Source organism: Mya arenaria, chromosome 1 (genome assembly GCF_026914265.1).
Source record: "Mya arenaria isolate MELC-2E11 chromosome 1, ASM2691426v1".
NCBI lineage: Eukaryota > Metazoa > Mollusca > Bivalvia > Myida > Myidae > Mya > Mya arenaria.
Genome location: NC_069122.1, coordinates 14,367,234 through 14,383,862, shown reverse-complemented (window position 1 = coordinate 14,383,862; position 16,629 = coordinate 14,367,234). Strand labels below are relative to the sequence as shown.

The window sequence follows — 16,629 nt, the reverse complement described above, 5'->3', positions numbered from 1 at the left end:
ATACCACTGCGCTTACCACTGCGCAACGGCACTAACCACTCCATATACCACTGCGTTTACCAGTGCGCTACTGCACTAACCACTCCATATACCACTGCGCTTACCACTGCGCAACGGCACTAACCACTCCATATACCACTGCGCTTACCACTGCGCAACGGTACTAACCACTCAATATACCACTGCGCAACTGTACTAACCATTCAATATACCACTGCGCAACTGTACTAACCACTCCATATAACACTGCGCTTACCACTGCGCTACTGCACTAACCACTCCATATACCACTGCTCAACTGTACTAACCACTCCATATTCCACTGCGCAACTGTACTAACCAATCCATATAACACTGCGCTTACCACTGCGCTACTGCACTAACCACTCCATATACCACTGCGCAATGGCACTAACCACTCCATATACCACTGCGCTTACCATTGCGCTACTGCACTAACCACTCCATATACCACTGCGCTACTGATCTACTACGCTAAGCACTACGCTACTGTTCTAACCACTACGCTACTACGCTAACCACTACGCTTCTGCGCTAGCCACAACGCTACTACGCTAACCACACGCTTCTGCGCTAACCACTACGCTACCACGCTACTGTGCTAACCACTACGCTACTACGGTAACCACTACGCTTCTTCGCTAACCACAACGCTACTACGCTAACCACTACGCTTCTGCGCAAACCACTACGCTACTACGCTAACCACTACGCTACTACGCTAACCACTACGCTACTACGCTAACCAATACGCTACAGCACTAACCACTACGCTACTACACTAACCAATACGCTACTACGCTAACTACTACGCTACTACGCTACCACTACGCTACAATGCTAACCACTACGCTACTGCGCTAACCACTACGCTACTACGCTAACCACTACGCTACTACGCTAACCACTACGCTACTACGCTTACCACCACGCTACTACGCTACTACGCTAACCACTACGCTACTACGCTAACCAATACGCTACAGCACTAACCACTACGCTACTACGCTAGCCACTACGCTACTACGCTAACCACTACTCTACTACGCAACCACTACGCTACTACGCTAACCACTACGCTACTACGCTACTACGCTAGCCACTACGCTACTGTGCTAACCACTACGCTACTACGCTAACCACTACGCTTCTTCGCTAACCACAACGCTACTACGCTAACCACTACGCTACTTCCCTAACCACTACGCTACTACGCTACCACTACGCTACTACGCTAACCACTACGCTACTGCACTAACCACTACGCTACTACGCTAACCACTACGCTACTACGATAACCACTACGCTACTACGCTAACCACTACGCTACTACGATAACCACAACGCTACTGCTCTAACCGGACAACAAAACAAGAATACTGTGTAGCGTGTACTGTGACGTAATTTAGACAGTGACACGATGGCACGTGATACGCTTACCACTTCGCTACTGCGCTAACCACTGCATATGCCACTGCGCTTACCAATGCATTTACCACTGCGCTACTGCATTAACCACTCCATATACCACTGCGCTTACCACTGCGCAACGGCACTAACCACTCCATATACCACTGCGCTTACCACTGCGCTACTGCACTAACCACTCCATATACCACTGCGCTTACCACTGCGCTACTGCACTAACCACTCCATATACCACTGCGCTTACCACTGCGCAACGGCACTAACCACTCCATATACCACTTCGCTACTGCACTAACCACTTCATATACCACTGCACTAACCACTCTATATACCACTATGCTACTGCACTAACCACTCCATATACCACTGCGCTTACCACTGCGCAACGGCACTAACCACTCCATATACCACTGCGTTTACCAGTGCGCTACTGCACTAACCACTCCATATACCACTGCGCTTACCACTGCGCAACGGCACTAACCACTCCATATACCACTGCGCTTACCACTGCGCAACGGTACTAACCACTCAATATACCACTGCGCAACTGTACTAACCATTCAATATACCACTGCGCAACTGTACTAACCACTCCATATAACACTGCGCTTACCACTGCGCTACTGCACTAACCACTCCATATACCACTGCTCAACTGTACTAACCACTCCATATTCCACTGCGCAACTGTACTAACCAATCCATATAACACTGCGCTTACCACTGCGCTACTGCACTAACCACTCCATATACCACTGCGCAATGGCACTAACCACTCCATATACCACTGCGCTTACCATTGCGCTACTGCACTAACCACTCCATATACCACTGCGCTACTGATCTACTACGCTAAGCACTACGCTACTGTTCTAACCACTACGCTACTACGCTAACCACTACGCTTCTGCGCTAGCCACAACGCTACTACGCTAACCACACGCTTCTGCGCTAACCACTACGCTACCACGCTACTGTGCTAACCACTACGCTACTACGGTAACCACTACGCTTCTTCGCTTTCCACAACGCTACTACGCTAACCACTACGCTTCTGGGCAAACCACTACGCTACTACGCTAACCACTACGCTACTACGCTAACCACTACGCTACTACGCTAATCAATACGCTACAGCACTAACCACTACGCTACTACGCTAACCAATACGCTACTACGCTAACTACTACGCTACTACGCTACCACTACGCTACAATGCTAACCACTACGCTACTGCGCTAACCACTACGCTACTACGCTAACCACTACGCTACTACGCTAACCACTACGCTACTACGCTTACCACCACGCTACTACGCTACTACGCTAACCACTACGCTACTACGCTAACCAATACGCTACAGCACTAACCACTTCGCTACTACGCTAGCCACTACGCTACTACGCTAACCACTACTCTACTACGCAACCACTACGCTTCTACGCTAACCACTACGCTACTACGCTACTACGCTAACCACTACGCTACTGTGCTAACCACTACGCTGCTACGCTAACCACTACGCTTCTTCGCTAACCACAACGCTACTACGCTAACCACTACGCTACTTCCCTAACCACTACGCTACTACGCTACCACTACGCTACTACGCTAACCACTACGCTACTGCACTAACCACCACGCTACTACGCTAACCACTACGCTACTACGATAACCACTACGCTACTACGCTAACCACTACGCTACTACGATAACCACAACACTACTGCTCTAACCGGACAACAAAACAAGAATACTGTGTAGCGTGTACTGTGACGTAATTTAGACAGTGACACGATGGCACGTGATACTTCTACAAATCATCAAAATGTCCTAAACCCCGTTTACGTCATAACCGTGACGTTATCCGTTTCAGGGTGAACTTGTATTGACATCTCTACTTCAAACATATATAAATAACATTAAAGTTAAACATGTGAACATTCTTGTTTTAATCAAAACAGCAGACAAGTTTGATTATACTAAATGAAAGCTCTTACCTTGAGTGTAAACAACTGGTTTCAACTTTAACTTCTATTTCATCTGGTAAGTTTTCCGCAGTCAATTTGACTTGTCGATTAAGATCCTGAAATAATACACTATAGCTGCTGTATACAATGTATGATATTCGTGTTTTGCATGAGAAATCAGAGCACAGTCGAAGCCCGTTCGATCGAACTCACGACGGGCGAAAATACCTCGAGCCTCGAAAAATTCGAGCCAAGCAGGATTGTTAACTATCAATATAAAGAAACCGGTTCAATGCATCTGATTCGAGCCAAAGAGGAAATTCGAGCCAAGCGAGCTCGAGCCAACGGAGTTCGACTGTATATTATATACATTTTGTAAAACACTTGTAATATGGATTGACAATTGTGTCAATCCATCGTTTTTTCCACACGCTCGATCCTTTAATATTGTGATATATTATTTTAACACACAATAAACAACAGTCGAAACCCATTGGCCCAAACTCGCTTGGCTCGATTTTCTCGTTGACTCAAACTCGCTTGGCTCGATTTTCTCGTTGGCTCAAACTCGCTTGGCTCGATTTTCTCGTTGGCTCGAACTGAAGTTAAAGCACCGATTTCTTTATACTGAAGGTACACGTTTCCTATTGGCTGGAACTCCCCGAGGCTTGAGGTATTTTCGATGGTCCCTAGGACTTTTAGCCAACGGGATTCGACTGTATTGCAACTGCCATATTATGCAATATGTATTTTAACTATTTATTTCGTAAAATATTCAAATATGATGTTCTTTACGAGCGGAAAAGGTTACTGTGCCTTCAAACAATTCAGGTTCTTCAATACACGTCCATAAAAAGGCACCTTGGTTAAATTTAATGACTCTATTCTGAAAAGTGTCATATGAGAAAGTGTAGGAGTGGTAATTTATTTTGTTAATAATTTAGCCAAAACATGACCTGTTTCCAAAAGTGTTTCTATGGGTGGTATTCAATACAAATGTATGCAACTTAAGCCATTCTTATGGTCATACATCATTGACTCCATTCAACGTTATTTGTATCGAGCAATCCGCTTAGCTACGTCGTTCTTACATCTAACAAATACCAATATTGAATACCACCTCTGATCATGTGTACATAAACTTCTCAGGCCATAAATACATGTGGCAAAACTGTAGACTATCATTTCGTTGATGTCCTGCTAGTTAGTTGAAACTTTATTTATTAGACGAATAGCATACATAGTCCTGCTAGTTAAATAATGATGATGGAATTAGTTGAACTAGATCATTTCTTTTGAAACTAGCATTGGGCAGATCGTTCAGAACTTTGTTAAAGTTAACAACGTTGTTAACGCCATCGTTGTTAACTTTCAAATTAATATTCCTCTGTAAGTTCCATAGATACACTGATGATCTGCAGTTGTCCTAACAAGAGTTGAGACAACAGTTTCAGCTGTACTTTACTTGATTTTAATATTTGAACCATCATCAAATATTTCACCCTTAAAAGTTAACAACGATGTCATTAATCTCGTTGTTAACTTTAACAAAGTTCTGAACAATCGAGCCATGGTTTTGTAAAACGAATGTTCTAAAGAGTTTTCTTTTAAAAGGTATAAAAGCGTTTGTTTTTTGTGTCTCAGTCTAGATTGGACATGAGACTTATCTTTGGCCTAAATCTTTTCCTCTATTACATAATCTGTTTGAAACAAACCGAGTAGTAGTCCGTGATCAGCTTAACAATACTCGTAGCGCCTGCAGTGTCCATGGTAACGGTTTCCGCCTGGTCAATCATGTCGGTAAGGGCCCTGTTCAATGATAATGCGACATGTAATTGACAGGCAAGCCGACATGGCCTGGTTGGAATACACAGCCATTAAAACGGCACTCTCGCAGCGAATTTATCAGTTTTGACACTTTTTAAAACATTTGTACCAGAATCAGCAATATTTGGCACCAATGCTTTTAATTCAGTCATACTTAAAATACATGTATCACTATAGGATTTTGAAACACCTCGAAACCTCCTCTCCCTATCCAAAGACTAGCCCACTTTGAAAAAGCATCTTGGCGGACAGTGACACGTGTACATTCGGAGCTCCTCGGCCATTTTTATCGAAAACAACCTCGGATGTATATGAACGGATTACGTACTCAGAAATCGGTATTTTTAAGTCCGCTGCAAGTAGATCGCCTAGTAATTTAATTGAGCAGTAAAACTTGACTTCACTCTGGGGAATCTTAATTATGTTTGCAATAATACACTTCACTGACAAACAATTTAAACCTAGATCAATTTATACAACCTAAAACACTACATTTAATTTATGATAAATACGAACTACTTCTACTGATAAACTGGCATACATCCGAGGTTGTTTTCGATTAAAATGGCCGAGGAGCTCCAAATGACACGTGTGTTGAAACACCATTTAGTTAAAACAGGCTAACGACCATCTGCGGCATCACCGTTTTAAAGAACCTTAGAAATAATGGCTACATGCGGGAACTCCATCATGCTGTTGGCAGCTGTACACAACAACCATGCATTTGTTACTTCAGGCAACACTTTCGAAACGGGCCCCAATTTCTCGAAACTTCTTAAGCTTAACAGGCTTAAGTAGCTTATTTAAATTTAGCCAAAATACATACTTAAAATTGAGTTTGATAAATGAATAATAGTTGATTGTGATTATTATACAAATATTTACTTTATAACGTATAAAACCTCTTAAAGAAGTAAATGTAACGCATATTATAGGAAAACAAAAAGTGATCTTAGCTAAATCCTGGTATACGGGAATTAAGAAGTTTCAGGAAATTGGGGCCAGGCTATCAAACAACCGAAACCCTCCATACAAAAGCTGAAACTAGTTTGGTATCAACAAAAAACGCCCTTACAACAGTCGGATCTCCTCGATCATTTTACATCGAACAACCTCGGATATATATGGACGGTTTACAATGTTAAAAAATAAACATAGAAATACGCTGCCAGTAGATCGCGTAGTAATTTTAATATAACAGTTAGACTTAATTACTTTAATCTGGGTTTCATAATCATTCATATGCAATAATTCACTTTAATGGCAATCGATTTAGACTTTGTAATACGAAATACACGTTAAAACACCACAATTGACTAATACTATGATTTATTTTTTACGAACTACTTTTACTGATGTACCGGCATAATCGGAGGTTGTTTTAGATAGAATATGACCGAGGAGTTGCGAATGCCTTAGATATAGATAAAACAGAATGGACTTTACTTGTATATGTGCTTTTCAAGATCGCTGACGACGAAGAAGGTGTTGATGCGGTTGTCCGTGAGAGCCTTCGCCAGCAATCCGAATGAGGGGTAGTCCTGTATGAGAGAATAATGTCAAGCGTATAAATTCAGTGTGTATATATCACGTGATAAATTACGTCATAAACATCAAACGTATAAACTCAGTGTGTGTATACCACGTGATAAATTACGCCATAAACATCAAACGTATAAATTCAGTGTGTGTATACCACGTGATAAATTACGTCATAAACATCAAACGTATAAACTCAGTGTGTGTATACTACATGATAAATAATGCCATAAACATCAAAAGTATAAATTCAGTGTGTGTATACCACGTGATAAATAACGTCATACACTTAAAACGTATAAACTCAGTGTGCGTATACTTCGTGATAACTTACGTCATAAATTTCAAACGTATAAATTCAATGTGTGTATACCATGTGATGAATAACGTCATTAACATCAAACGTATAAACTCAGTGTGTGTATAACACGCGATAACTTACGTCATAGTTTCAAGCGTATAAATTCAGTATGAATAGACCACGTGATAAATTACGTCATCAACTTCAAAGGTATAAATTCAGTGTGTGTATACCACGTGATAATTTACGTCATAAATTTCAAGCGTATAAATTCAGTATGAATAGACCACGTGATCAATTACGTTATAAATGTCAAGCTTATTTACTGTTTTATCTATTTCCATTCGCACTCATTATTTGTGAAACAAAGTGTGCTACCTGTTCATTATTACACGTCTTGTAGTCATTCATTAGTTAGTTGACAATTGTTTACGTACCATTTTATTGGAATAGTCGTAGATGAATGTTCCCGCTTCCGCGCTGACCATGTGACAGTGTCCGTCATTAGGGAGATCGATTCCTGCCAACTGCGGTGAGGAGAAATAAAAAAAAGCAAATTAAGAACTACCATTTTCACATACATTTCTTTTCTCTTCATTATTAATCATCCATTATATCACATCATATTTATTTCTTTCTATACAATTTATTTGTCCGTCCGCCCGTCCCTTTGTCCGTCCTTACATTCATATATTACTTTTTTTATTTATTAAATTATTGATCAATTGATTGATTCATTGACTGATTGATTTATTGTTTGATCGATTGATTAATTCGTTCATTCATTCGTTCGTTCGTTCGTTCGTTCGTTCGTTCGTTCGTTCGTTCGGTCGTCCATCCGTCCGTCCGTCCGTCCGTCCGTCCGTCCGTCTAGTATCAAACAATAACGCGTTCTTATATCAAACAATTACCCGTTCTAATATAAAACAATTACGCGTTCTTATAACAAACAATGACGCGTTCTAATATCAAACAATGACACGTTCAACTATCGAATATTTAGGCGTTCTTATACCAAACAATGACGCGTTTTTTTATATCAAAACAATTACGCGTTCTAATGTAAAACAATTACGCGTTCTTGTATCAAACAATTACGCGTTCTTATAACAAACAATGACGCGTTCTAATATCAAACAACGACGCGTTCAACTATCGAATATTTAGGCGTTCTTATATCAAACAATGACGCGTTTTTTTTATATCAAAACAATTACGCGTTCTAATGTAAAACAATTACGCGTTCTTGTATCAAACAATTACGCGTTCTTATAACAAACAATGACGCGTTCTAATATCAAACAACGACGCGTTCAACTATCGAACAATTACGCGTTCTTATACCAAACAATGACGCGTTCTTATATCAAAACAATTACGCGTTCTAATATAAAACAAATGACGTGTTCGAATATCAAACAATTACGCGTTCTTATAACAAACAATGACGCGTTCTAATATCAAACAACGACGCGTTCAACTATCGAACAATTACGCGTTCTTATACCAAACAATGACGCGTTCTTATATCAAAACAATTACGCGTTCTAATATAAAAAATGACGTGTTCGAATATCAAACAATTACGCGTCCTTATAAGAAACAATGACGCGTTCTAATATCAAACAACGACGCGTTCAACTATCAAACAATAACGCGTTCTTATATCAAACAATTACCCGTTCTAATATAAAACAATTACGCGTTCTTATAACAAACAATGACGCGTTCTAATATCAAACAACGACGCGTTCAACTATCGAACAATTACGCGTTCTTATACCAAACAATGACGCGTTCTTATATCAAAACAATTACGCGTTCTAATATAAAAAAATTGACGTGTTCGAATATCAAACAATTACGCGTTCTTATAACAAACAATGACGCGTTCTAATATCAAACAACGACGCGTTCAACTATCGAACAATTACGCGTTCTTATACCAAACAATGACGCGTTCTTATATCAAAACAATTACGCGTTCTAATATAAAAAATGACGTGTTCGAATATCAAACAATTACGCGTTCTTATAAGAAACAATGACGCGTTCTAATATCAAACAACGACGCGTTCAACTATCAAACAATAACGCGTTCTTATATCAAACAATTACCCGTTCTAATATAAAACAATTACGCGTTCTTATAACAAACAATGACGCGTTTTTTTGTATCAAAACAATTACGCGTTCTAATATAAAACAATTACGCGTTATTGTATCAAACAATTACGCGTTCTTATAACAAACAATGACGCATTCTAATATCAAACAACAACGCGTTCAACTATCGAACAATTACGCGTTCTTATACCAAACAATGACGCGTTCTTATATCAAAACAATTACGCGTTCTAATATAAAAAATGACGTGTTCTGATATCAAACAATTACGCGTTCTAATTTCAAACAATTACGCGTTCTATTATCAAACAATCACGCGTTCAAATATCAAACAATTACGCGTTCTAATATAAAAAAAAATCACGCGTTCTAATATCAAACAATTACGCGAGTTAAGTTTATAAAGATCTGCCGGCGCCCTATAGTGGCTGCATTATGGCTTGACCCCGTCACATCCACTAGTGTGACTGAAACATATTTTTGATGCCAAAGGGGGAGTTCTATTCCCACCGTTTTGTGGGCCAAATGAGTAATTTGAACCCCAAATGCCGCGGGCCCTACGAAAAATGACATCTAGTAGTCCCATATCAAACAATTACGCGTGACCACTCTTACCTTTGCATCTCCTGCGAAGTGAAAACCGCTGTCAGAAATGTAGATAATAACACGTCTTGATTGCGACCGCCAGCCTATGATATCCTGAAAATATAAATACGTTGATAATAACTTCGTCTGGTTATCCTGATATCTTTCGGAACTTCTAGGCTATTTTCTATAAAAAAAAACTCGGATGTATGCCGGTACATCAGTAAAAATAGTTAGTAAAATTTTATCACTCAAAGTTTATGCTTAATGTATGTGTATATTCTGATTTTAAGTGCGAGTGCCACTTTTAAAGAGGCAGTTTCATTTGTTCCGCTAGTTTATGATTTCCTGTAGAAACAAATATTCTAGCGAAAGTTCTAAATGAGCTCGGTCCACCATATCACTACAAATTTTCATTTAAAGGTGAGTTGCCTCCCCTGCATTATTAATATGCATTTAAACGCAATTTTGTCAATCAAAACCTGCTTGTCTAGTATGGACATGAATACCTAAATGGATGGTTCCTACTATACGAGCATACAAGTTATGTGTACCGGATAAGCAGACTGTGCTTACCGAGAATGCAAATTATGCGTACCGGGTATTTAAACTATACGTACCGAGTATGCAAATTATGCGTACCGGGTATTTAGACTATACGTACCGAGTATGCAAATTATGCGTACCGGGTATTTAGACTATACGTACCGAGTATGCAAATTATGCGTACCGGGTATTTAGACTAAACGTACCGAGTATGCAAATTATGCGTACCGGGTATTTAGACTATACGTACCGAGTGTGCAAATTATGCGTACCGGGTATTTAGACTAAACGTACCGAGTGTGCAAATTATGCGTACCGGGTATTTAGACTATACGTACCGAGTGTGCAAATTATGCGTACCGGGAATTTAGACTAAACGTACCGAGTGTGCAAATTATGCGTACCGGGTATTTAGACTATACGTACCGAGTGTGCAAATTATGCGTACCGGGTATTTAGACTATACGTACCGAGTGTGCAAATTATGCGTACCGGGTATTTAGACTATACGTACCGAGTGTGCAAATTATGCGTACCGGGTATTTAGACTATACGTACCGAGTATGCAAATTATGCGTACCGGGAATTTAGACTATAAGTACCGAGCATGCAAAATATGCGTACCGGGCATACAGACTATACACTACGTGCGAGCAAGCTAAACACACTTGGGATAAGGCGAAGCGTACAGAGCAAGCATGCATTCTGTGTTACCGGGTATATCTGCTATGCGTACCGTGCATACAGGCAACACTAAATGGCCAAAAAACTTTACGTACCAGGCAAATAAGCTTTGTGTACCGGGCATGCAACCTTAACGTACCGAACATAAACGGTATACGTATCGGGCATACTGGTTATACGAACCGGGTACACATGATATACGTACCGTGCATAGATATTATACATACAGGGTTTACAGGCTGTACTAACAAATCATAAAAGCTATACATACATGATATACGAAGTATGCGTACCCAACATGCAGACTATATGTGGCGGTCATACAAACAAAACGTACCGGGCATACAGCCGCCTGTATCAATGCATCCAAACCGCCTTCCATTGGATCGAAGTTGGCCGACGTATTTCCCGAATGTAGCAAAGCCTATTAGAAAAATATAGGTGCATTTTTTGTTATTTTTACACTTTTACAATTCGTCGCTTGGATTCCATACTGTTCTAAGTCGATTTTGAGGTTATGTTTAGATTTTATATCATTTAAAAAAAAAATTTCAAGCCCTTGCCCTAGGGCTAAAACAGAATATATGTTATCAATTATGTTTAGATAGTTTGTTTACATTCGTTTCCGTTCTATTTCAAAATTTCCCGCTATCGTAACTTACAGACTAAGTAACTAAGCCAAAATAGCCAATAAAATCAAGGTGTCGACGACACGTGATTTTTTTTAACAAATCCTGAATGCTTAAAAGTTACAACAATTTGGAACACTTGACAAACACAGTTAATAACAAAAATGCATGTAATCACATACACAAACTGTTTTATCTCAATAAGAACAGTATGAAAAACATTGAACTTTTTACAATAGCGTGACATTTGTGGTCATCTTCGTTTTGATAAAAGTAAATATTTAAAAAAAAAATAACTGCATGTTAATGATTTTTATGTACCATCGACAAATTGCATTTTAAATGGTTTATGAAAATTTGGTGAAACTACGTTTATGAATAAAAAAGTCATAACAGTTTTAAACTTAAAACTGATTTTCTCAAAACACTGACATATGATGTTAGAACAGTCTGGAACTCAAACGACGAATTAAAATCAAAGCGCGTAAAACGTTAACAGGCTGTCGGCCTAATACAATTTTTAGTATAGTCAGGTATATCTTTATGCCGAATGGAATAGAAAGTGTGTGAAGAATTCTCAGTTTGTCTCAGTAATTTCAATCAAGAGTCTTGAGCATGTTGTATATTTATAATCCAATGATATGGATATGTTATTTTTTCCACGAGTGACAAAGGTTGATGGCAATATTAAGATACATCAAATACATACAGGGTATAAATTGTATGTGGGTGATTTGACCAAGAGAAATTCTGCGCAAGGATCCTGTCATCGTAAGAGAAACCTTAAACATAACCTTAATTAACATGTCTAATGCATTATGTTGTATGCATTTGTTTTAGCGGTCATACCCTGAAAGTAAATTAAATACGAACCAGTCATGTTTGAAGTGTAGAGTAAATTTTGCTAAAAATGCCTAGGCAGTGCATTGTTTATGAAAGCAAAGTTCCAGCTAAGGTCTCTACTCTATACCTTATGTATTAATATATGGGTATTACACATATTTGAAGTATAAGTATTGAAAGTGACTGATACTACAATGTTTTTATTTATTTAATTGAGTATCAGCATAAACAATGTAAATGCATTTGCGAAGGAATTCATGACTAAGCATATACTATCTTTATACAATGCATCTATTTGCTTCATAATCGGAAAGCCTTTCAACTCTCTAAACGCTTTGATTAAATTTCTAACACCAATCAAAATGCTGGATACTCATTGAATTCGTAGGAATATCCAATAACACCTGAAACAAAATAGTTTAAAAATTACACTCACTCAGGTTTTTTTAAAATACTTTACCCCGATTTGAAAACTGAATAGTAATCAAATGCCTAGGAATATCAGATAACACACGATACGATGTAGTTCGAAATGTGCACTATAAATGATTCATTAAATGGCATTACCCGACCCATAATGTAGGAATATCCAGTAGCACCTGATACGAAATAGTTCGAAAATAGCACTCACAGTAAATTGGTCAATGTCCCTGTCGAGTTTTCTGTGGTGAATGAATCCATATGGAGCTTCGCATGTTTCGTCCGCAATACCATAGCAGGGATTCTTTAAACTGAAGTATGTAAATTACATTTCTTATTTAAAAAAAACTTATTGTTATGTCTAAAATAAAAACCAATATAAGGCCGCAATACCTTCGAAATCTGATTCCTGTCCGTCCACAAGATGCTAGATACAACCTAAGAAATTCCAGAGATACCTCACTTATACATTGTAAAACGTCGTTGTATTACAATTCTCTTGTTCCTTCCTCCATCCCGGCAGAGAATTCACTTGCCCCTACATTACAATCTGCCGATTCGGTACAACAATTTAAAAGTTTACTTTGCAACACTCCTGAAATTTTAATACTGGCCCTAGGCACCTACAGATTCTTCATACAAGGTTAAGACTTGGCTGCAGCTCATTAAATCACGATCTATTTCGCAAGAACATCGTTCCCTCTCAAGCATGTCTCTGTGGGGAAGTAGAATCTGTTCGTCACTTTATGCTCACTTGTCCTCTATTTAACATCAATAGAGCACTTATGCTAACAACAATACACTCGCTGGTTCCTGGGACAGTTATCACATTAAGTTTACTCTTAAATGGTAATGTACGTTTTTTTTCTGATTGTACTAAATCAAAAATATTCTTGTCCGTATACTCCTATATTGATTCTACTAGTTAAAGGTTTCGCTAAGTTCAATTGTATTTGCTGATTTACATGTGACTCAAAATTCATCTGTTTATTGAAAGACATAGACACATTTTTTCAATTTTTTTATCACCCAATGATTATCCTATAATTTATAAATTTCATGGATCCCCATATATGTGGGTTTTTTTTCATTAACATATAAAACATTTGTTAAGTTCAATTGCAATGCATACATTAATGATGTATTTTAATGCAGTATTTACAAATGCACTTTTCATTAAAAGACAACCACATAAGTATATTGAACTGCTTTCTACAGAAGAAAATGATCTTTATAAGATTTCAGCTTTTGATCAAATTCTTAAATATTTACAATGTAATATATGTTGTCATTTGTATATTTTCATGAAATAAATATGTTTAAACCAAATTACATTTAAATTACAATTGATTTGACAAGATATACATAATATGTTATTATATCGGAACTTGCCCGAGTAGGTATTTTATCAAGACGCAATCTACTGCACAATTATTTTCAAAAATTGAACGTTGAATGTTTTTATATTCATCACAATATAACAAAAAACATGCTTGTAACCCAAACCACTAAACTCATTTACAATACTGGTTATCCCTTATGACTGAGTTATATAATACCAACCAAACTAGCAGAATCAGACTCAACATTTCTTAAAAGTTTCTTTTAAAGGAATCCCTTGTGTTTTGTAAAATGCACCTTTTCATGTCAAAATAAAGTGGCAAAGCATTGGAAGTGTTACAATGAAGACACTGACGGCTGGAACGCTTCAACATATGTTGATTTAGGCTAAAATGTTGTTTTTGAAGTCCAAAAATTGAATAACGTTAGTAACGGCGATTCAACCGACGTCTTAAAGGTGTAATCATCCCTAGGCATACGGAGCCCCTCGGCCATTTTTATCGAAAACAACCTCGGATGTATTTGGACGGATAACATACTAAAAATGCGGTTAGTTTAAGTCCGCTGCAAGTAGATCGCGTTGTAATTTTATTTAGCAGTTAAACTTTATGACTTAACTCTTGGGAATCTTAATTATATTTGCAACAATACACTTCACTGGCAATTAATTTAAACTCAGATCAATAATTACAACTCTAAAACACTACATTTAATTAATGATATAATTCCAAAACTTACGAACTACTTTAACTAATGTACCGATACATTTCGATGAAAATGACCGAGGAGTGTCACAGTTTTCAATTTGTTTCTTGACTGCTCCGGCGTGGGTTCGATCCCCACTACAACCTGTTTTTATACTTTAAGTATTTTATATTAGTGTTTTCAGATGCATTACCGTGACAAAATGTCAAAAACATGACATTTAAGGTAACTGAATCCACCAATATTGTGTTAGTTTAAACATATTTCTTATGCAGAAACACAACAATACAGCATTTGTTACAAACATATAAAATAAAGGATTGGAACGGTAGAATTAACTAATAAAGTTCCTTTCCTTGAATGGTTATTTGCAATAGTATTAAATAAGATTTTACTAAATAAAGGATTAATATGATAGCTCTCAGAGTAGTAAGATGATTTTAGATAGAACGGTGGTAAAATTTCAAATTTAAAGGAATTTAATATCAGATAATGAAAAAAAATGCAAAAGAAGATAATGATAAGCTATGTTGAGATAGGATATAATATTGTGTTAAGGAAGATTGGTTGTAACGTTAATGTTCCGGAAAACAGTATCAACATTATATTTTAGATTTACGTTACATTTAAAATCAGCGTGGATTTCAATCCTAAAACTTGACCTTGACAATCAAGGCCAAGAATTCTGCCAATTCTTTACAATGGCGATCGATTCTTTAGTATCGAGTTACCGTTAACATCTGTGTCTCAGCCGGAAAAATAAAATGTCTTTTTGATTGACAGCAAACCTCAAATGTCTAAGCAAGCAATAACGGAATGTCTTTTTGATGTACAGCGAACCCAAAATGTCTCAGCAGGCAATAATGGATTGTCTTTTTGATGTACAGCGAACCTCAATTGATTCGGCACAAAATAATGATATGTCTTTTTGATGTACAGCGAACCTCAAATGTCTCAGCAGGCAATAATGGATTGTCTTTTTGATGTACAGCGAACCTCAAATAATTCGGCACAAAATAATGATATGTCTTTTTGATGTACAGTGAGCCCCAAATGTCTCAGCAGGAAATAATGGATTGTCTTTTTGATGTACAGCGAACCTCAAATGACATAAGGCATTAATGGAATGTTTGTTTGCTATACAGCGAATCTCAAATGTCTCCGCAGTCATTAATGGAATGTCTTTATTGATGTATAGGAAACCTCAAATGCCGTAGAGCAAGCAATAAAAGAATGTCTTTATTAATGAACAGCGCACCTCCAATGAAATAGTAGGCAATAATCCAATGTCTTTTTGATGTATGGTGAACCTCAAATGACTCAGTAGGCAATAACGGAATGTCTGTTTGATATACAGCGAACCTCAAACGACTCATCAGGCAGTAATGGAATGTCTGTTTGATATACATCGAACCTCAAACGACTCAGTAGGCAACAATGGAATGTCTGTTTGATATACAGCGAACCTCAAACGACTCTGTAGGCAACAATGGAATGTCTGTTTGATATACAGCGAACCTCAAACGACTCTGTAGGCAACAATGGAATGTCTGTTTGATGCACAGCAAACCTCAAATGTCTTGTGGATTTAAGCAGAGCTAATACAAATAGAAGCACCTCAGATTTTTCTTGGAGACTGAAGGGCGAATTTCATCAATC

At 38.0% G+C, this 16,629-nt stretch overlaps 1 protein-coding gene across 1 annotated transcript in view; it reads right to left on the bottom strand.

Moving 5' to 3' along the window:
• The window catches only part of LOC128231151 (integrin beta-1-like), a 60,939-nt gene that overhangs the window by 27,810 nt on the left and 16,500 nt on the right, over positions 1-16,629 (bottom strand). The window contains exons 7-13 of the mRNA XM_052943611.1: positions 13,136-13,235; positions 11,370-11,456; positions 9,833-9,916; positions 7,528-7,617; positions 6,697-6,791; positions 5,139-5,232; positions 3,454-3,539 (exon numbers count right to left, since the gene is read on the bottom strand). Of these exons, the coding sequence (XP_052799571.1) occupies positions 3,454-3,539; positions 5,139-5,232; positions 6,697-6,791; positions 7,528-7,617; positions 9,833-9,916; positions 11,370-11,456; positions 13,136-13,235 (636 nt within the window). The remainder of the gene's footprint in view (positions 1-3,453; positions 3,540-5,138; positions 5,233-6,696; positions 6,792-7,527; positions 7,618-9,832; positions 9,917-11,369; positions 11,457-13,135; positions 13,236-16,629) is intronic.